The sequence below is a fragment of the Priapulus caudatus genome, unplaced genomic scaffold (assembly GCF_000485595.1).
Source record: "Priapulus caudatus unplaced genomic scaffold, Priapulus_caudatus-5.0.1 Scaffold832, whole genome shotgun sequence".
Lineage (NCBI taxonomy): Eukaryota > Metazoa > Priapulida > Priapulimorpha > Priapulimorphida > Priapulidae > Priapulus > Priapulus caudatus.
The window spans coordinates 91821-113190 of record NW_014577893.1 but is presented as its reverse complement, the minus strand read 5'-3'; the positions used below and the strand labels follow the sequence as shown (position 1 = coordinate 113190).

General features: G+C 42.6%; 3 protein-coding genes across 4 annotated transcripts in view; 2 read left to right on the top strand and 1 right to left on the bottom strand.

Moving 5' to 3' along the window:
* Window positions 1-10468, top strand: part of LOC106813833 (DNA helicase MCM8-like) — a 15164-nt gene extending 4696 nt beyond the window's left edge. The window contains exons 1-8 of one of the 2 annotated variants that reach the window (XM_014818063.1): window positions 2700-2788; window positions 4909-5080; window positions 5295-6711; window positions 7230-7402; window positions 7856-7983; window positions 8348-8480; window positions 8716-8832; window positions 9368-10468. In XM_014818063.1, the coding sequence (XP_014673549.1) occupies window positions 4922-5080; window positions 5295-6711; window positions 7230-7402; window positions 7856-7983; window positions 8348-8480; window positions 8716-8832; window positions 9368-9892 (2652 nt within the window). In that variant the 5' untranslated portion in view covers window positions 2700-2788; window positions 4909-4921 and the 3' untranslated portion in view covers window positions 9893-10468. Of the gene's footprint in view, window positions 1-2699; window positions 2789-4908; window positions 5081-5294; window positions 6712-7229; window positions 7403-7855; window positions 7984-8347; window positions 8481-8715; window positions 8833-9367 lie in introns of those variants that run through there. The other variant, XM_014818062.1, reaches the window with a different exon arrangement.
* On the bottom strand, window positions 10432-14871 carry LOC106813834 (DNA replication complex GINS protein PSF2-like). Its single transcript, XM_014818064.1, has 5 exons — window positions 14704-14871; window positions 13108-13222; window positions 12306-12405; window positions 11546-11672; window positions 10432-10740 (listed from the first exon to the last, which is right to left on the bottom strand). The coding sequence occupies exons 1-5, from the start codon at window positions 14791-14793 to the stop codon at window positions 10618-10620; spliced, it is 555 nt and encodes a 184-aa protein (XP_014673550.1). The 5' UTR covers window positions 14794-14871; the 3' UTR covers window positions 10432-10617.
* Window positions 14872-15063: 192 nt separating this feature from the next.
* Window positions 15064-21370, top strand: part of LOC106813831 (transmembrane protein 143-like) — a 68102-nt gene continuing 61795 nt past the window's right edge. The window contains 3 exon segments of the mRNA XM_014818061.1: window positions 15064-15131; window positions 15618-15865; window positions 15999-16158. Of these exon segments, the coding sequence (XP_014673547.1) occupies window positions 15069-15131; window positions 15618-15865; window positions 15999-16158 (471 nt within the window). The 5' untranslated portion in view covers window positions 15064-15068.

The following is a 21370-nucleotide window of genomic DNA, read 5'->3' as shown; positions in this document are numbered from 1 at the left end:
TGGTCCGGGGAAAGTTTCTCAGCAGTTTTAGCCTAATCAAAGCCTAAAATTGCTGACAAAAAAATTTGTGCAGGGAACCAAGGCGCAACATATACCAAGGAGATAGAACCCGGCGGGACGGGCGACTCACCCCACATTATGCCTAGTATCTGGTAAAGTGCCACTGCCCGAAGTTAAAATTGGGGGGGGGGCCTCTGCGAACTAACTCAGACCTAAAATGGTCGTCTCTGGAACTAATGTTTGCTTAATATGGTATGCTCTGGAACCGGCTATGGTTCGAAAATTTGGGGTCTCCGCGAACTAGCTATTGATTTTTCGTTTGCAATTTCAATGCTATGAAACTTGCGACACGTTTAAAAGAGGCGGTCGTCTCCCCGAACTGCTGGGTGTCTGGGGAACAGTGGATTTGCTTTAAAATCTATGCTGTAGCACTTGAACAATAATTGTTGTATTATGTAGAGGAGGAGAAAAACATGACCCGGCAGCGAGAGTATGAACGCACGCACACACACACACACACACACACTGCGCGCGCGAGCACGCGCGCGCGTGCGCCATACACACACTAACTAAAACTTAGAACAGATGGGCACTCACGCAGAGAACATACCTCCGCCAGCGACATACCGCCATACGCCATACGACTCAAGGAACACACGATAACCACGATTATACGCCCAGCGTACTGACTTTTATGCTTCGCTCGCTGCCTCAGTCAGGCAGCCAGCCGGCCTGCTGGCTGGCCGCTCGCTGACGCGCCTAATACGCATTTCGTGGTCACACTGACGCACGCAGCACGCACTACCTTCCGCCGGGAAACAGCTCATCGACAAATGATGGTCCCAACTTGGACTCCCAAGGGAAATAACACCTTGACTACGATTTATTCAAATTAAGCACAGGTTTTATATGGATTTGAAATTTCGACACTTAATTTTCGATTTTTCGATGAAAGTGTCGCTTCAAGCTGTTGTAGGCTAATCACTCATTGTTTGGGCGATCCCCCTATTATTTGTGCTAAGAATATATTCTTCTTCTTTACCTTTTCCTTGCAAATGGAAGGGGGCGTGACCCCCCACCCACCAATCATTGCAAGATGCTTTCTTTTTTCTTTTTCTTCTTCTTCTTCTTTCTTTTCCTTTTTCTTTTTCTTTTCCTTTTCTTTCTTTTTCTTTTTCTGCCCTTCTTTTCCCTTTTCTTGCAAATGATAGGCGGGCGGCGCACCGCCCCCCCGTTGCCCCCTGTGGCGCCGCCCCTCTATGCACGCACATGGCCATAATTGAGAACGCATATTTATTGATAAAGTAAAAAATGTGCGACCATATTTCGGACAAATATTGGAACATATAGTAAATGTATGCTATACTGCTTTATAGCTCTTACACGCTATACAGTATGTTCACAATCATTTTAAGTACGAGGGCTCTCCAACTCCAAATGCGCGAATGAAAATTGATGGACTAGGAGGCGGGGCGAAATTAACCTGCGCTGCCGCTAGGCAGGGTGGCCGCGTCGGGCCGCCTGCCCGTAGCGCATGCCAGCTGCTAGAGAGCGTCGTTGGGACGGCATGCCCCCCATAAAATTTTGAAATATTAAGCCATTTTCCTGCAATTCTGACGCATACTGTGGGCCATATTCTCATGTCTGATGACACTATTCTCAACCCTAGACTCAACCCTACAAGTTAGGATTCAAAATACTTTCAGGACTTTTCGAGAGGTACACAGTAAATTAGCGTTTTACTATTAGTAATAAATACTATGTATTAAAACACAGGCTAAGAATACTTGACTAATTCTCACATTTTCACGTGTTTTTGTATTGTTTGCAACCATACTTTTGGTATTTCTGTGAGTCTGTCAAACGATTCTTTGAGAGTTCATTGCATGTCTTATTTCTCATGCATTATGCTGAAATTGAAACAATCACATTTCTTTCTTTTTCTTCTTCGTTCTTTTCCCCCCCCCCTCTTCCTTCTTTCTTTTTTTTTTCTCTTTTTTTTTTGATCTTAGGGGGCGATATTTGTACAGGCCATCGCATCCCTCCTCCTTCAAAGACGGGCGGGCCATGCATCCCCCCATCCCCGGGATTTACGCCCCTGACACTACGCCCAACACACACACACGCCACCACACACACAACACACACACACACACACACACACACCACACACACACACACACACACCACACACACACACACACACACACTAACACGCGCGCGCGCGCGCGCGTTAACACAGAATATTAAATTATTTATGGACAAGAAATAAGAGCAATTGTAATACTTGTGTCATAGAAAAAATATAGACTAGTATATCCCTATTACTAGTAGTAGTATAGGCTAACTATAGTATATCATTTTGTAAATCGTATTAATATTATACTTATAGATACAATTTATGGTACAATTCGTAACAACGAGAACGGCAATCACGTGACTTTCAATTGCGTTTCGGGCTTTAGTGGTTAATGTAGACTGGTACTCGCTCCCACCTCGATTACTCGATGGGTAATCCGTAATCGAGTAACCATAGAAATCTAACTAATTTATCTATCTATCTAATCTATCTATTATAGGATCTATCTATCTATCTAATCTATCTATTATAGGATAGGATGTCTATGCGAGTAACCACTCGGGTAATCGAGGTTATGAACTTACGAGAGGTCTCTTTAGCCGAGAGGTGGGAGCGAGTACCAGTCTATGGTTAATGGCGCTGTGCGAGAAATGCGCGAAATTCAATACATTTTCAAATTCAATACAGATATATTGCTGGATCGATCATGTAAGGTTACTATTTTGCTCTCAAGTTTGTTCTGGTTAATTGTGGTTAATAAGTAATCCATATGTCAATTTCTGTTATTTAATGTTTAATTTTGGAAACGTGCGTAGGCCTATCTCTCATTCTCTAGCTGGACTGTAGGCCGACTCTAGCCACAAGTTCCCATCTCGCTTAACACTACGTGGCGAGAGGAGTCCTCCGGCGTATCCTCCGCCGTGTAACTAGTCGGAGAGCCTGGTCGGTTTAGGCCGACTCTAGTTGTATCGACTAGATACAATAATGTAACCCAAACCCAAGAGGATAGGGGGGAGAGAGCATAGCATAGAGGATAGCCCCCCCTATCCTCTTGGGTTTGGGTTACATTATTGTATCTATGTATCGACTAGCTCTAGTACTAGTAGTAGTACTACTACTAGTACTCACTAGCTCTAGTAGTAGTAGTAGTAGTACTAGTAGTACTATAGCCCGCGTTCGATTAACTGCCGCAGGAAATCGAATGCGGGCTATAGTACTAGAGCTAGTGTATGACTATCTGGCGCAAACATGGCCTAACTCAGAATGTTGGGTTACCGTTATATAAATAATAATAGGAAGGTATTGGGTCTGTACCCTAACATGTTCAGCCCCTAGTACTACTACTACTAGTCGCCGTATACCGTCGCCGTCGTTGCTAGCGCTACTGTAATCTGTATCATGCGGTATCATTGTACTATGTAGTCTAGAACTTAGAAGATAGTAATTAGAATATACTATAGTGCTCAAACTCAAAGTTCTCAAGAAACGAAAAGTTTGTTTGCATAGGCCTATCATATGTCTGGGTAGACACAATGTCAGTAATACATAGATACATAGATGTCAGGGGGTACATAGATACAATAATGTAACCCAAACACAGGGGTAGGTATACTACTAGGGGCAACCCGGCAAGGCTCCTACCCCTGTGTTTGGGTTACATTATTGTATCCCCTGCGACAAAGTCGGCGGGGATACTATGGTTTCACGTGTTCAGCCGCCGCCGCTCGGTCCACCGCAGAGATTTTTCCTTCCGCTCTATAACTCGACCCCTAATTGACCTAGCGCTACCAAACTTGGTATACTTACACATCTTGGGGAGAATGTGTGTCGCGTACCAAAACCTGGTCACTGCGGCTTTTATTTGACCTTGACCTTGATCATATTTCCCTTCCGCTCTATAACTCGGCCCCTAATTGACCTAGCGCGACCAAACTTGGTATACTTACACATCTTGGGAAGAAGGTGTGTCGCGTACCAAAACCAGGTCACTGCGACCTTTATTTGACCTTGACCTTGACCTTGATCATATTTCCCTTCCGCTCTATAACTCGGCCCCTAATTGACCTAGCGCGACCAAACTTGGTATACTTACACATCTTGGGAAGAAGGTGTGTCGCGTACCAAAACCAGGTCACTGCAACCTTTATTTGACATTGACCTTGACCTTGACATTTATCATATTTTCCTTCCGCTCTATAACTCGGCCCCTAATTGACCTAGCGCGAGCAAACTTCGTATACTTACACATCTTGGGGAGAAGGTGTGTCGCGTACCAAAACCCCTAAGGCAACCAATTTTAACATACTTGCACATCTCAGGCAGATGAGTTGTGTAACAGACCTTTGTCTTTGTGACTTATTTAACTTTACCTACCTTCTACGTTCTTACAGAGATATTTCATTCATACTAGATCACGGGGGATACATGTAGTTGGCGACAACTGCCCTTTCTAGTTGTATATAGGTTGTGGGGTAGTTCCAAGAAACGGTCATACATCATAGAAGTATATAATATATGAATATGAATATGAATATAAAGTATATATGATATATATATCCTTCTATATATATCATCATTATAATGGCAACACAGCACATTCACAGCGGCGAGTGTGGGAGCGGCTAGTTCTTCATTAGTTTTTGTGAAAGCAAATTTATATACAGTGACACAACAGTGGAAGTGTAATTGAGGGGTAGTATTTGTGAATGTGCATTCATATTATTTTCAGTTTTTACTGACTGTCCCAAGTGCCTGTGGGTTACATTATGTATCTAATGTTTGAGCTATGACTGTATTGTATGACATTTGTACATTTGTTTTTTTTTCAGTGTTTTTATTTCAATGATAAATATGAATATGGCACAAAGTGGATCAGGCTCATATCCTGTTAGACGTGGGGCACACAGTGGAGAATACCGAGGTGTGTGGAAAGGGAGAGGTTCATGGCGCGGCAAATCGAACAGGGGTCGTGGAGGAGGCTGGCAAGGTGGCAGCACATATGTACGTATAAATTATAGCTGTACTCTACAGCTCTTTGCTCTGCAGCAGGAGGATTCCTGTGGCAGAGTGAAGTACCATGTATAGTAGGGCTACGTATAGAATATAAAGCGTTTTAGTACTACACTTTATAATATTTACTGGAACTTACAGATCATTAGTACATTTTTTCCAGATAGACTTGACCGATTTCATTGATTGTTATCATGCATTACAGCAAAACAACAAGCCTCCCTTAAAGGAAAACAATGTGGCTTCACAAAGCTATTATTCTCATCATGGCAGCAGAAATCCACCGATGCGTCAAAGCACACTCGGCACTTCTTCACCCTATATGGGCTGGGCGCTCTACTTTCCTAACGAACCTTACTTGGAGGCGTCATCAACTGTAAACATGCTGCATGTCTTTGAAAAGTATTTCCTCGCCTATAAGACCATTTACAACAGAGAGGCTATAGAGCGGAAACAGTCGTTTGAGGTTGACCTTAAAGAGTTGCTTGGCAACAAGGATGTACTGGAGGCACTGCCAAACCTAGGGGAAAACATCCGAAATGATCCGGAGGTCGTTCTAGGGTGTCTCGGACTGGCCATGCACCAGATGTTGACCGTCGAGGCTGAGCAGCATATAGAGAGGCAGCGAAAAGATATGCTAATGGAAAGGCAACAGAAGGAGCAGCGTGCAGAGAGGGAACCGGAGGCGATGCTAGCAGACGAGCGACCCGCGGGCGACCCGGGGGTGCCGACCCCGCAACCGATCCCCGTCGTGCGCGCGCGCCTCACCAAGTTCGAGCCGGCGACGGCGCTGCGCAATCTGCGCGCGAGCTCGTGCGGCAAGCTGGTGAGCGTGCGCGGCACGCTGGTGCGCGTCGGCAACGTGAAGCCGCTCTGCCGCAGCATGGCGTTCTCCTGCAACGCGTGCGGCGCCGAACAGACGCTCGCGCTGCCCGACGGCCGCTACGCGCTGCCGACGCGCTGCGCGGACGACGACTGCAGGGGGCGCTCGTTCACGCCGCTGCGCGGCTCGCGCCGCACGACGATGATCGACTGGCAGATGGTGCGTCTCCAGGAGGTGCTCGGCGGCGGGCAGGCCGAGGCGGGCCGCGTGCCCCGCACGGTCGAGTGCGAGCTGACCGACGACCTCGTCGACACGTGCGCGCCGGGCGACACCGTCACCGTGTGCGGGGTCGTCAAGGTTGCGAACGCCGAGTCCGGCGGCGGCGGCGCGGCGGCTGGCCGCGACAAGTGCACGTTTCTCCTGTACGTGCGCGCGAATTCGGTGATGAGCGAGCGCTGCGGGCGCGCGGAGGGAGGCGGCGGTGTCGCGATGGAGTTCTCGCTGCGAGAGCTGTACGGCGTGCGCGAGATCCAGGCCGAGCCGCAGCTGTTCCGGCTCGTCGTCAACTCGCTCTGCCCGGCGATCTACGGCCACGAGATGGTCAAGGCGGGCCTCGTGCTCGGGCTGTTCGGCGGCACGCAGAAGTACGTCGACGACAAGAACCGCATTCCCGTGCGCGGCGACCCGCACATCCTGACGGTCGGCGACCCGGGACTCGGCAAGTCGCAGATGCTGCAGGCGGTGGCCAGCGCAGCGCCGCGCGGCGTGTACGTGTGCGGCAACACTACCACGACCTCAGGTACTTTATTCGCTGTTGGTATTTTTTGGTGGCTTTATTCGCTGGTGGTTCGCTGGAGGTATTTTTCGCTGGTGGTGACAGACCAACAGCACATGGTGGACATAATTATTTGTCCAAGTGATGTGCATCATGCATCACCTAGTTTTGCAATGCGTATATATGCTCTCTGGACAGAGGCAAAAAATTCAGGTTTTCGCTAAAAATCTACTTGTTTTTGGGTGCAAGCAATCTTTACATACATTTACTGTGCGGCTATAGATGACCAAGCCTACATTTAATCGTTACCATGAGCTTCAGTAATTTTGGGAGCACTGTGGAGCACGTTGCACTGTATAACAGATGATAAATTTTATTAAGAAAATCTTTTTGGTATGATTAAATTTTCTTTAAATAATCATTAGCGGAAACCTAACTATATGTTCATGCCCTCTTCGTTAATTCGTGCATCGAAAAATGAAAACAATGAAAGAGAAATCTGAAGCTGGTGATGTAAACGAACGTTGTTGTTTCTACGTCAGGGCTCACAGTGACATTGTGTAAAGAAGGTGCATCAGGTGATTATGCGCTGGAGGCAGGGGCGCTGGTGCTGGCTGACCAAGGCTGCTGCTGTATTGATGAGTTTGACAAAATGGCAAGTCAGCACCAGGCTTTACTTGAGGCTATGGAGCAGCAGAGCATCAGCATTGCAAAGGTTTCTAACGTCACAGTTTCGTAAACAGGTGTCTAAGGCAACACAAGTAGGCTTAGTTCGGATTTATAAAGTTTGTTAAAATTAAAAATTGATAGTGAAATCCGTTGTTGTTGCCAAGAGCATGTCAATTATTGGTGAGCTGTAACTGTAAGTTCATTTTTTAAGTATTTAACTATTAAAGTAAACTTCATTAGCAACTACTATTATAAAAAGAAGTTTCTTATGAGTCTGACCATAGAACAAACATTTTAACTGCAACCTCCACCAGTCATGGTTTTTGCCCATTGATTTTCACCAGGCCTAGCTTGCCTATCAATTTCTTTCTGAAAACTTGCCGCCTTTTGGCCCCTAGTGTGATTATACCAAAGCTGATCGGCATTTGTGAAATTGGGAAAGGAATGACGGTCGAGTCCTACGGCAGTAAGGTCTACAAGGCTCGATTCTCTGTTACAGGCTGGCGTCGTGTGCAGCCTGCCCGCTCGCACTTCCATCATTGCTGCGGCTAACCCCGTCGGCGGCCACTACAACAAGGCCAAGACCGTCTCCGAGAACCTGAAGATGAACGGAGCTCTGCTATCCAGGTGCAACGATGCGCTCTCAGCTGCAGCTGGGGCTCGGCAAAGTCTTCTAACGCCCGCTTAGTTTATCGTCACTTATATATGTGGCAATAGGTTAAATCGTGATTTATTGTAGGGTAAGGCAATGTTGTTGTGGGTTCAATCGGTAATTTTTTAAGGTACTACGAGAATTCAGCAGGGCATCGAGGCAATTTACTTTTTATCAAGATGCGAGTAGGGTTGGAAAGCACGACATCTAGCGTTGTCATGTGGTGAATGTCAAGCCCTGTTTTGGCAAGGGCGTAGTAAGCAACAAGACAAGAGGCTTAGGGTAATGAACACATTTGGCTTGTGAGCTATCGTAAGATGTACTTAATAAAATTTCCAGATTTGATCTAGTTTTCATTCTGATGGACAAGCCTGATGAGGATCTAGACTGTAAGCTGTCAGAACATGTGATGGCTCTCCACGGAGGAAAGAAGAGGGTGAAAATAGAGCCACAGACTCCGACTACTTCACAGGTTGGCAAACCTGTATCTACTCTATAGCTCATATAATTTTATATTCATAGATGGCTGGGCGTTAGCAGTGTAGTATAAACAGCAATAGCAGTAGTATTGTTTATAGTAGTAGCAGAAGCAGCCCCAGATAAGCACTGTCGTGTTGCAATTCTAATCACAATATTATTATGTGAGAAGTTATGTACTCCATCACAGCAAATATTTACCACATATTGTGCATTGTTCTACAATGCAGGCTACTGAAATGGACGAGAGCAGGCTTCTTTGGGAGGCAGAGAAACCATTGAGCGAAAGCCTTAAATATCAAGTTAGAGAGAAGTGTGACCCGATTCCTGTACAGCTACTTCGGAAGGTATGCCTATCTTAGCTTAAAAGGTATTGTAGAAACCTGCTATTAGCCTCAATATGCACTATTTAGACTCTATCAGGAGTGAATAATAATAGATATGATGTGAGGAGGGTCAGGAGGTGTGAGAATGGATGATCAGGAGTGAATAATAATAGATATTATCTAAGAATAATCTATTATTATTCACTCCTGGTGTTATGCAGCCAATTTTCGAAGTCCTATCCTTGTATAGAACCCACCCTACACATTTATGACCTTTATCATATAGTATTTACTATCAACCGATTTCCACTAAAACTGATGTGAGAGAGGTCTGTTGCATAGGGTAAAGGAGTGGTTTTTTAACAATTTTTTTGGGGGGATTTGACAATTTCGCCTTCAATGTGCAGCCATTATTATCACCAAGCTGTTACCATAACCAATTGCAGTGTATACTCTATTATACCCGTGACCAGATTACAGTAACATAACGTTTACGTTGTGCACGGTAACGAGTGAGTGGCGTGACTAACCGTTACCGCGCGTTTCACTCCACCAGTACATCGGCTACGCGCGCAAGTACGTGCACCCGACGATCTCCCCGGACGCCGCCAAGGTGCTGCAGGAGTTCTACCTGGAGCTGCGGCGGCGCCACCAGTCGCACGACACGACGCCGATCACGACACGGCAGCTCGAGTCGCTCATCCGGCTGACGGAGGCGCGCGCTCGGCTGGAGCTGCGCGAGGTCGCGGACGCGCACGACGCCGCCGACGTCATCGCCATCATGAAGCACAGCATGCACGCGACGTTCTCCGACGAGCTCGGCTGCCTAGACTTCCGCCGCTCGCAGCACGGCTCCGGGATGAGCGAGAGGGCGCCGGCGAAGCGGATGGTCGCCGCGCTGACGAGCGTCGCCGAGCGCACGTGCAACTCGATGTTCACCGTGCAGCAGATGCGCGAGATCGCGGCGGAGAGCGGCGTGCGAGTGCGGAACTTCGAGGATTTCGTCGCTGCGCTCAATAACCAGGGCTTCCTGCTGAAGAAGGGACCGAGGGCCTACCAGCTGCAGACAACCGGCTTTTAATGCTTCGTCTGACCTTTAGATTCGACCTGCCAGTACCTATGTTAGCTATACTAAGTGCTAATACTTAGTCTCTGCTCATAAGTCCATCCTTAACGGTTTAGACTTTTCCGTGGCAAACCCCATTCAAAATCATGCAGATTATGAGTCTGTAAACTTTGGAAGTAGCATGTGTTGATGAACTGCATTTTGCATTGCCCTACCATCTGTATTGAAAATACTGTTTTTTGTCTTCACTTCATTTCACCTCTGAAATTATTGGCATAGTGATTACAAGTGAGCAACCCTTCTAGGTTGCCCACATTTCTTTTCTAATTTATATGATGTTGTGTTATACTGTGTTACAATGTACAGTCACTTGCTGCGACCTGGCTCTAATGGCCATTCAAGTTTAGTTATCCTTTTGCAACTGCAGAGAAATTGTTGTTGCTTGTACATATTGTATCATTTATAGTAATAGCTTCATTCAAGCATATGTATAATATGTAAACTTTCACATGTATAGTAATTATGGTATTTTGTAACCACATTTCTAAAAAAAAAAAAATTCATTCTTTGGGCTCTATTTATATCAATGAATTTTTCTTTTGGACAAATTATTATTTACAATTTCAATTATTAACACTTATTTGATTTAAAATATACAAAAAATACATTTTGCGACAGTGAATTAAAAATAATTCTATATATACAAACAAATACACCACCTAGTATATTAATTGACCAGCTCAGTCTTGAGTTGTATCACCAGCTCCCCCTAGTGTCCTTGTCCGTAATACATGCATGTTATCCAGACTTTGAGTGAGAAAAGATCGTACTGTGTTGATCTCCATGACTGTTAGATGGTTTAGCTACAAACAAAATGTCACATTTAAAAGATGAGAACGTACGCATGAAATTATAAAGACTGCTGGTAGCATAATAATTGTATGTAGGTTATAGCATACATTATAATGATATCAGTGATGTGTATTCTTTAGTATAAATTGAGCAATTATACCAGAATTGAGTAATTTTGGTATAGGACTAACCATAAACTACTCAAGTGTCCATACACAGTTCATCACAGCATAATGTTGAATTCAGGGTTTCCAATTAAGAGTTATCCATACGTTATATTAGTGGTGCTATTCCTTCAGAATTACTTGAAATTGTCAAAACAGATTTTTACAACCATTATCAATAGCTTCCAGCTATACAGTAATACCCTGCATTATGTAAGTAATGCTTTCCAGGAAAAAACATACATAATAATAAAATACATAATGTGCATCACATTAATTTCCTATTGACTTCCGATAAATAATTGGATTTGGTGATGATGACTTTTTGACTTTAAAAAACGTTTATTTCGTCGTTGCACAAATTAATTAGAAACTATTGTCACGGACTAGCGAGCATGCTCTAATCTAAAATCTGGTATTGCTGTTGCTGTACTGTCTGCACACGTTCAGCTAAATTTTGAACAAACAGACATTGCAGTTTGTTTTAATTTTGTGAACTATAATGATCAATTTTAAATGTTTTTTTTATGCTAAATGTGGCATTTTTGGACATTTTTATGTGGCAACCAAGAAGTGCTATTGGGCGTATAGAAATATTTATGACAGCTTTTCATCATAGAACGCAGTCTTAATAGCAGTGGCCATTACTCACCATAGCATGCCTTTCATCGCTCTTAATAAAAACATCGATACTGCTGCGAAGCTTGGCTATTCTCAAATCCCAGATGTCTTTGATTAAAGTTCTTACTTGATCAGCACGTGGAATGTCATTAGCTGCACTGAAATGTATGCAAATAAATAATAAGATTCAAATAGTAGACCCCAAAATAAACACAATCTAATGAAGATTTATGTATGTGTATGCATGATATTTTGCTCAGAGCAAATGCATACAGTGGTGTTAACTGTTAAAGCTGCACTATGCGCATCCAAGCGCTAATTTCTCCAGTACTAGACTAGCAAATAATTCGTGTCATGCATAATCACACTACCTTATGGCAAAATAAACTCTAGTTCCTCCAATTTCACTGCGCGTTTGCTTAAAACCCACAAGAAAGAAGTGCGAAATCTGGTAATCTGGCGCCAACGCCGACTTGTTTGCCAAACAATTTAGCCTCGAAGCGGTTAGGTGACGTCACGTTTTTATCTTTGCTACACCCGTACCGCTGCACCGCAGCACCGCTGCATGGTTGCTTGGGAGAGCAACGCGAAACTGTCAACAACATCGGAGAATTTGAACAACATTGGAGGTATTTTCAAATGCCTTTTATAAGACAACGCGCAGTGAAATGGGAGGAACTAGAGGTTATTTTGTCATAAGGTAGTATGATTCTGCATGACACGAAGTATTTGCTAGTCTAGTACTGGAGAAATTAGCATGTAGATGCGCATAGTGCAGCTTTAATACTTACTGATTCAGCAATATCTGTGTCATCTCCATATAATGCTCGTTTGGCATCTCAGTAAAGAATTTGGACTCGGTCTCATCCTGCTTCTTCTCCTCTAACCTTTCTAAAAGTTAATTATTAAGCATAATTTAAAACTCTATTATAAAAAAGTAATAAACATTGATACACAAATTATTTGATTACATATTATTACATTACATTACTTATATACTTTTATTATAATATATAATATATACCAATTTATTAATTTATTATATTATACACATAGGCTTTAAATCACTCCTACTCAAATTAATACTATAACCAGGCATATGTTTGTGTGCATGCAAGTATGCATGGTTTACACAACTTCTCCTACTACTGCTGAGAGGGTCTATGTCCCCCAGGGTAATGCCGGAAAGTACCCTGGGTACAGTCCGGTATACCGGAACGTACCCTGGTACTATCTAATATGCCGGAGCGTACCTCGCCTACTCCACTAACGAGTCTAGGGAGTCGCCTACGCCTACTCCCTAAACCTAACCATATCAAATAGTTACCAGGGTCTGTTCCGGCAGTACACTGGGGGACATAGACCCTATGAGCCCTACTACTACAAGTCCATGCAGTTACACATACTTGTAACCCATACAAGAACGTATCAGGATAAACAGGAAATAATAAGTGTTTTTATAATAATATCAGTTTTACTAACTGTAGCGATAATTTAAATTAATGGATGAAAAATGACTACTTGAAAACTACTTTTAGAAACAATGTGTAAAACAATGCAGATGCTCATAATGACAAATATATATTAACTGACCAACATTCATCCACTCTGGTGGTATAATCCTGCACTTTTGTCTCTGCTTCAGGTTGACTGCTAGCCACAAAGGCAATTCTACAGGAATGCTGCCAATAAATGGTCCAACATCTCCCTGGCCAGAGAAACACACAAAATATTTAGATTCTAACTAAAAGTTATTCTTAATAAGTATTAAGTTGTAATTTAATAAATTTAGTAATTAATAATAGTGGTCTCCCGCTTAATTTGGATGATCGGTAACCAGAAAAACGTACGCTGTAAGGATTAGGCAGTGATCCCAATTAATGAATGAATACATTTTCAGTTGCACATGTATGCCTACTTGTGCTCATAGGGTCTATGTCCCCCAGGGTACTGCCGGAACGTACCCTGGGTATGGTCCGGTATACCGGAACGTACCCCGGTAACTATCTAGCTGATATGGTTATGGTTAGGGTTAGGGTTAGGGTTAGGAATAGTGTTAGGGTTAGGGTTAGGGTTAGGGAGTAGGCGTAGGCGACTCTCTAGACTCGTTAATGGAGTAGGCGAGGTACGGTCCGGCATATTAGATAGTAGTATTTAGTACCAGGGTACGTTCCGGTATACCGGACCGTACGCAGGGTACTTTCCGGCAGTACCCTGGGGGACATAGACCCTCTCAGCCCTACTTGTACCTGAAACAATACTCCATGTGGCTCTACTCTTGTACATGGCACTAGCCATTACACACAACCATTGCATCTACGTAGGCAATTATAATTCATAACGGCTTGTTAAGGCGCATCTGAACAGTACAGAAATAATGCTTATGACTCGGTTACGACCACGTACTGTCGTACAAATCGTAAGTTTCGCTCTAAAAAGTTTTGTTATGCCCATTATGCATGTTTAGGGGTCGTTCACAATTATCAACATTTTCACAAGTGTACAAAGAGTACAGTTTTTCGAGACCCACCCCCCTTCCCCCCTAAAAGTGTATGAAGAAAAATGTTGATTTTTTTCCACACTATTCTACATAGAGATACATGTATATAAATTACATGCAAACCCTGTTGTCGGCGCGTCACGGCATGAGGATGAGCGCGATGCCGGCTGAGACGCGCGGCGCGGGAAATGGGTCGACATTTTTCGGGAATGCTGAAAGCCTACGGCGGGCATTGACCCCCTCCCCCCAGCGTACGCGGTGTTTGTAAGCTTGTGAAAATGTTGATAATTGTCAACGACCCTTTAGAACCCATTAAAAGCTGAGAATTGTCATTATGCTTTTGTTACAAATGACATCATGTGTCTATTGCCATGGCATTGGCCGGCTTGCTTAGGCTGAGAGGGTCTATGTCCCCCAGGGTACTGCCGGAACATACCCTGGTACCTAATATGCCGGACCGTACCTCGCCTACTCCACTAACGAGTCTAGGGAGTCGCCTACGCCTACTCCCTAACCCTAACCATATCAGATAGTTACCAGGGTACGTTCCGGTAGTACCCTGGGGGACATAGACTCTATGGCTATGAGTATGAGCTTGGCTTAGCTTTAGTTAGACTTAGAGTTAGAGTAATACTAATAGTAATAGAGAAGAACTTCAACTAGAGAAGTCTGTTCAACAACACACTGACCCCAATAAGGTATATTTTTCCGTATGAGAAATTCGGTACAACGGTGACAATTTCTTTTTCTGCAATGAACTCAATTTCTGACGGGTCCATATTTAAATCTCACATAAAAAGAAAACAAAACAGTGATTTCGGCTGTACTTTCAACTTCTTGAATTTCGCGGAACACGAGGTGGCAGCACACATTGGTAATTTTTGCGATGCGAGACATGAAATAAAAAGTAATAAAACTAAATTATTTATTACAATATACAAAAATAAATTATGTCTTACTGTACGTTTTCTTTTTAATTTGTTCTATGTTTACTTTAGCGTTTTAGTGTGTTTACAAATCTCCGAGTCCACTTCTGTTTAACTGATTAGCCAAAATGGCGGCCTCCTTGGGGTGCAACAGTTTGCTGAGAACCTTTACAAAATTTACTAATTTGAGGGTATATATTGAATGCAAACATCTAGTTGCCGATAATTTCAAAGTTATTAAACAAAGTGATCACATAATATATAAGTACATTATTGTAAATATAACATTCTCGTGGTTCAAAACTTCAAAAACCAAACTCTGATTACAGTTGTTATGCTTACCGGCTTAGCCCGGCCTTGGCACTGCAATTTGCACGTACTAGAGCAACTTCTATTTGTGCATTTACATGAAGATAACGTATTAAATGCTAGTCATCGAAATTAATTTAAAATTAACTGTAATATTTATTCTATGGTAGTTGATGAACAGTGATCATGCCTGGACATGGTTGATCGTGTCGATTCGTGAAGTCATAAAATTGAATAACAAAAACAACACTGGCAACCTTGAATTTTGGATCTCTCCCCTTCTCTCCAGCCCTGTTTTGTGTGTTTGTAAAGCCTACAATCTCTGCGTACATAGTGCTCTTTATATATTAATTGAATTTTAATTTTAGGTGCGTTCTATAGACAACCACATTTGGACACCAGTCATATCTTGCTGCTATTGCACGAGTAGTGTGGAAAAGCAAGCAAGCTTGGGTGTGAATGCAAAACCCTCCTTAAAAGAACCAGGCAATGTTACTTTAAAAGCTTCAAAGCATGCAGCAGATATTGGATTGCCTCCACTTGGGACGCTATCATTTGGGAATCCAGAAGAGAGTCCAGTCATCGAAAAACCAAAAGATCCAACTGACCATTACAGGTAACAAGCATATAATCACTAATATATAGCAAACAATTTATTTGCATTATAACTGAAATTCCACAGTTGCATAGAAGCTTAATTGTTACCTCATGCACACATTTATGTTTATTCTAAATCTTTCTGTATTTAGGGAAAGATTTATTCCAATTACAAGAAGATCCATTATTCGTCACTTAATGCAAGAACCTGATTTCCTTACTGAGGACGAAAAGAAGAAATTTGAAGCATTTGCTCATGCATTGGATAGTGCTGTTGTCAACAAATATCATGGCTTACTGGAGGAGCTTAAGGTAGGAATACATACTTAAACAGCAGCTCCATTGTTACAAAAGTAAAATACGACAATGTCCTATTCGAGCGTCATGTGCATACATATATTCAGTGTTTTTCCTCTTCTTCCGTCATGTCCATTTTCAGTGTCAACTCGCTTTGTTTATAATTAAAGTTTTTGTACAATAAAACATGTCAGTTGGCCAATTATAATTCTAGTCTAACCCATGAACAATATATTTAACTTCACATAGTTATACATATGTACCGGTATACATATAAAACAAGAAATGGGAATGTAGATGTACCGTATATACTCGCGTAATAACCGCAAATTTGGCCTCAGATTTCAACCCTGTATTTGCTCTGCGGTTTATAAGTGCGCCATACCGTGAGGGGAAATATACTAGGCGCAATACTTGGTTACCCGATTCAAATTGAGGTGCGGCTTATAGGCGCCCGCGGTTATTACGCGATCATATACGGTACTACAAAAAATGCAATAAAAAGTATCTATGCACCTAAAAGAGTCATGGCCATACAGATGATTGAAACTGACAAAAAACACATGAGAAAAATTGTTATGTAGGTAGTTATTTGGCTTTAATGATGCATTTGAGCAGCATTTGAGTTTATACACGTATAATCAATCCTTACATTTATAGTTCAAATAATCCTCATTGGGGGCCTACTGGCAGAATTTCTGTTATTCTACAAAAATATATAGGCTACGATGTGATGTCTAGCCATTCACAAACTTTCATGGAATTGCAGAATTTTATAATTATTCTGTTTCAATCTGTTCATGTGGTATATGACAAAATGCTTCCTTGGTTTCTCTGCGTGAATCAATCTGCCATAATTCATTCAATGGTTGTGTACAACCGATACAGCTTGTTGCAAATTGTGTTATGAATCATTGTAAACTATATATATGCCTGATTGGATTAGAAGAATACTGCTGTTTGCATGAATGCAGAAATTGTGATATGCTACCAAACACCTAAATATAGCACGCAGTCACTAATTAATAATATCATTATGATTAATTATGTGTGTGCACTATAGTATGTAATTCAAAAACCAATGGTTTGTATTACCAATATTACAATTATACAAGTACTATTTAGCAGAACATCTCAATTGGTGGGAGGGATAGTGAACAGGTCGTATTTTACTTTGGTTGTGCTGCAACAGAGGGCAGCAGAGGTTTTCCTCTTCTAACATGCTCTCTATCTAACGCGCTGCTGCGTTTACACTATCGATTTTTGTCAGCAAATCGTCCGAGTCGTGCAAAATAGAACACGTTCAATTTCTCCAACTCGGCGACTTGACTCCGAGTCCGACTCCAACACAATCAAATTTCAGCCGTTTAGTTGGAATGCACCTGGGTCAAGTCGGGGGCAAGTTGGAATGCACTTGAAATCGGAACAATTTGCTGACAAAAATCGATAGTGTAAACGCAGCTTTAGCCTCTGGTCTAGAATGTTTCTTATTCTACGTGTATGTTGTGTTTTGGCTCATATATAAAGCAATAACTTGCAATAACTGCCCGGTATGACCAACCTACCAAGTTACAAATTATACAGTTGTGACAAGAGTATGTACTGCAACCACCGAGGGATAACGCTCTATCAAAATACTTTAGGAATTCATCTACTCGTGATGCCCGCTGTTGTGGAGAAACACTTTTATAATACGTATGCACTGATAATGTGCACTGATTTATAATATGTACTGCAGATGAGGCTCCTTTCTCAAGTTTACAATAATTGAAATGCTTTTAAAATAGCTAGTATATGTGTGGGGAAACCATAGGGAGAAACAAACCCGATGGATCTGGCATATACCATGCATGCTGTCATTTCTGCGAGTTTTATCACACGTGTTGTACCTGCTGTTTGTCAATTATCAGTGATTGTTAGTAAATCTGTGTACTCTTGTCATCGCTCAGACCGCGTTATCAGCATCTGTTCCGCGGGACCTAACCAATGCTTCTCGTGTCAATCACACTGCCTGGCTGCCTGGCTCACTACTTCAGAGCTGAAATCACATTAGACTACAGACATATCCATAGTGTGTCATTTGACCAGAACGACATATGTGCCGCACACTGTTCCCTCGCGTATTATTCCCGATTAAATGAGCGTGCATGCACTACTGGAGCCGCACAGCAGGCGAGTGGACTTCGCTTGAGCTCATCGTTCAAATGGAGATTGCTTTGAATGGCTTGCAATTTGATAGATTGTATGGCGGTTGACTTCCTATAGACAACGAGGGCACAGCCATTCACCACTGCTGTTATATCTTCCTATCGGCGCGTGGCTTGGGAAACAGCAGATATGTATTTCCATACGTCAGAACGCGTTAAGATTCGCTACTGCCTCACATTTTCTGCCTGCTGCAGCGTGCGAAAAGGTAGCGCTGTCATTTCGTTTGTTTCACTGCGTGCCTCCGTGCAGCAACTGAAGAAGAAACGGTCATCACACGTGTTAGGGACATTGCAAAATGGAATTATAGACGTCGGAGAGAGAAGCCCGAGGAATCTTCCGGGAAGCCAGCGTCGGAAGTTTTTATTAACTTACACATGTGTCGGTGATTTATGTGTGAGCCGTGCCATTGCTCACCGTCTTAATGGATCTCTTACTAACGCTGTGCACTTTATTCCATCAAGAGCGTATTAATTATTAAGTATACTTAATACGCTCTTGATTCCATTATACATCAAGCTATATACTCAACACACACTGCATAAATAATTATACTAATACACTACATAAAACACGGTTAATCAATGTTTTCTGTAGGACTTGCTGCTTAGTATATATTTCATATGCGTGGCCGGTGGTAGAAATGAGGGAATCTGATGCACTCACTGCCCTGAAATAGAGGGGAGCTCACCGCGTCACACTAGGGAGACCGGCAGTAAAACAGATAGTACTTGACTTCAGCCTGCGTTAATTTAGGTGCCTGCATATGGCGATATCTTTATCTGAACGCTACGTTCGAGTCGGGTTTGAACTTAGACTCTCTCTCTCTCTCTCTACTCGCTGTAGCCAGACCATAGTTAGTGGGAAAATAAATGGTCTGAAGTAAATCTGAACTGCTGGTCATGTAATGTGTGCCTACTCGCTGAATCCGTCGAGTCGCTTGACTTTTTACTTCCCATGTTACTTGAGAGGAGGACCCGTGTATGAAGTAAGACATGTTTCATGAATGCATTCGGAAATTGGAGAATGCCGTGATTGTGCGCCAGCTTCGATGAAACGCGATATTGTAACGTGGATTATAATGACTGCTTTCAGGCAGTCGTGGAAGCGGAGACTCGTTCCATAAGTTGCGCCTATTTGCACGTTTCTATTTTATCCTATTTAGCCCAGCCATATGGAGTCAGACTAGTGGAAATGTGCGAAACGGAGTGAGTGTGTGTGTGCGTGCGTGCATGTGGGCGTGTGTGTGCATGTGAGATCAGATGCAGGGCTACATCCAGGTATTCTAGAAGGAAGGGGTCCGGTTAATGCGATGTAGAGAGAATTGAAGGCATGCCTTAATCAGATTTATTTACGTGAAATCTGGTTACTACTCACAATTGGATGGATTTTTAATGTATATTCGCTACGTCGAAGTACCTTATTCTGTTTAATTTTGAAAAAACATTTGACTCACATTAGGAAAATCGGGCCAGCAGTCACTAAAGGGGGAAGGGGGGTTCAGACCCCATGCACCTTCCCCAGAAACCCCTTTCCTGATATCACTAGACGTACTATGTACTATCTACTAATCAGGCACGAATTGCTGGCATGCGTGGATTTTTCTACTGGAATGTTGTTCTGTTGCAATGTGCCCAAATCTAGTGTGTATGAGCAATTTTACGACCAGTGAGGTTTTTAGTTAAATAAAATTATCAACAGCGTATTAAGAAGCGTTATCAAGAACCCTAACCCTAACCCCAACCCTTCTTTATACGCTCTTGAAATTATCAATTTAGACCACAATCCTCCTCGTCGCCTTTGGCCATATTTCAAACGTGGCGTTAGGTACACGCACATTAGCATTGAAATGCAGGCATGTTGTCTGACAAGCAATTTAATTTGGATGAATTTCCAATATGAATACAATGCATTGTTCGATTCAGAATATGAAATGACAGACTGTGCAATTTTAGGCGGGACTGCAGTTTTTATAACGTAAATATATGCTGTGAAAACGTTTTTTACATTTGTATATTGTCTGACTCGTCAGTCTATGTCGGGTTCCGCTATGGTAGCGTTGTGAAGCAATAGCAAAGAGGAAGCACTGAATTGCCTCTTTCATATCTAAGATTACTTTAAGAGAAAACTATCAGAAATGTTGCTTTGTGCCACCATGTTATTATAGAAAAGTCATTTTGGGTAAAGGTATTGTAGGAAAGGCACAGAGAAAGTGTAATAAGAAAATGTGATATGTGCTTTCGTGCTTGAATGCTAGTCACACGAGAGACTTTTGCATAGGGCAATTTGCATTAATTAGACGCTTGGCTTGACATTGCATTGGGATAAACACATCAATAGTGTCCTGCAGCTTCGTCTGAGTCCGTATTATCAGGCGCTAATAATGACAAATAAATTTGTCATTATTAGCTCCTGGTATTATGTTATCTGAGTAATACTTGGCTAAAAGGCGTCGTACTGTTTGTTACTCAGTGCAAAGAGCATTTTGTCGTTTTATCAAGCTATCATGTTCTACGTTATATTGGAAGAAAGGAAGCTCAAGGAAAGAACGCTTTACTGCCCTTGAAATGTTAGCACTCGTAGACACACATGGATGCACGCAAGCACGCACACACACGCACGCACGCACGCACGCACGCACGCACACGCACACACACCAACGCTCACCCTCACACACTACGTTTCTTGTTATAAGTATTTTAGTTATGTTCGCATTTTGCTTTTATCGCGTTCACTGCTTTTCTATAGATGCGGTATCCGCTTACTCGTTTTCATGCGTTCTAAGTGAAAAGCGCTTATCGCGTTTTGTTGTTACATTTAATGGGCTGTTTCAATGAAAACATTAAAGTGACGTTTATGAAATTTATTTCTTGCAGTGATCTCAGAGTCGATACAACCAATGAATTATTATAAAAGTATCACTTCGCCTGCTATTCCCGCGCTATTACTACCTTTGCTAGCCCCCCCCCCCATTTTCTTGGCTAGCTAACCAGATACACTTATATATTTTATTTTGGTGTTG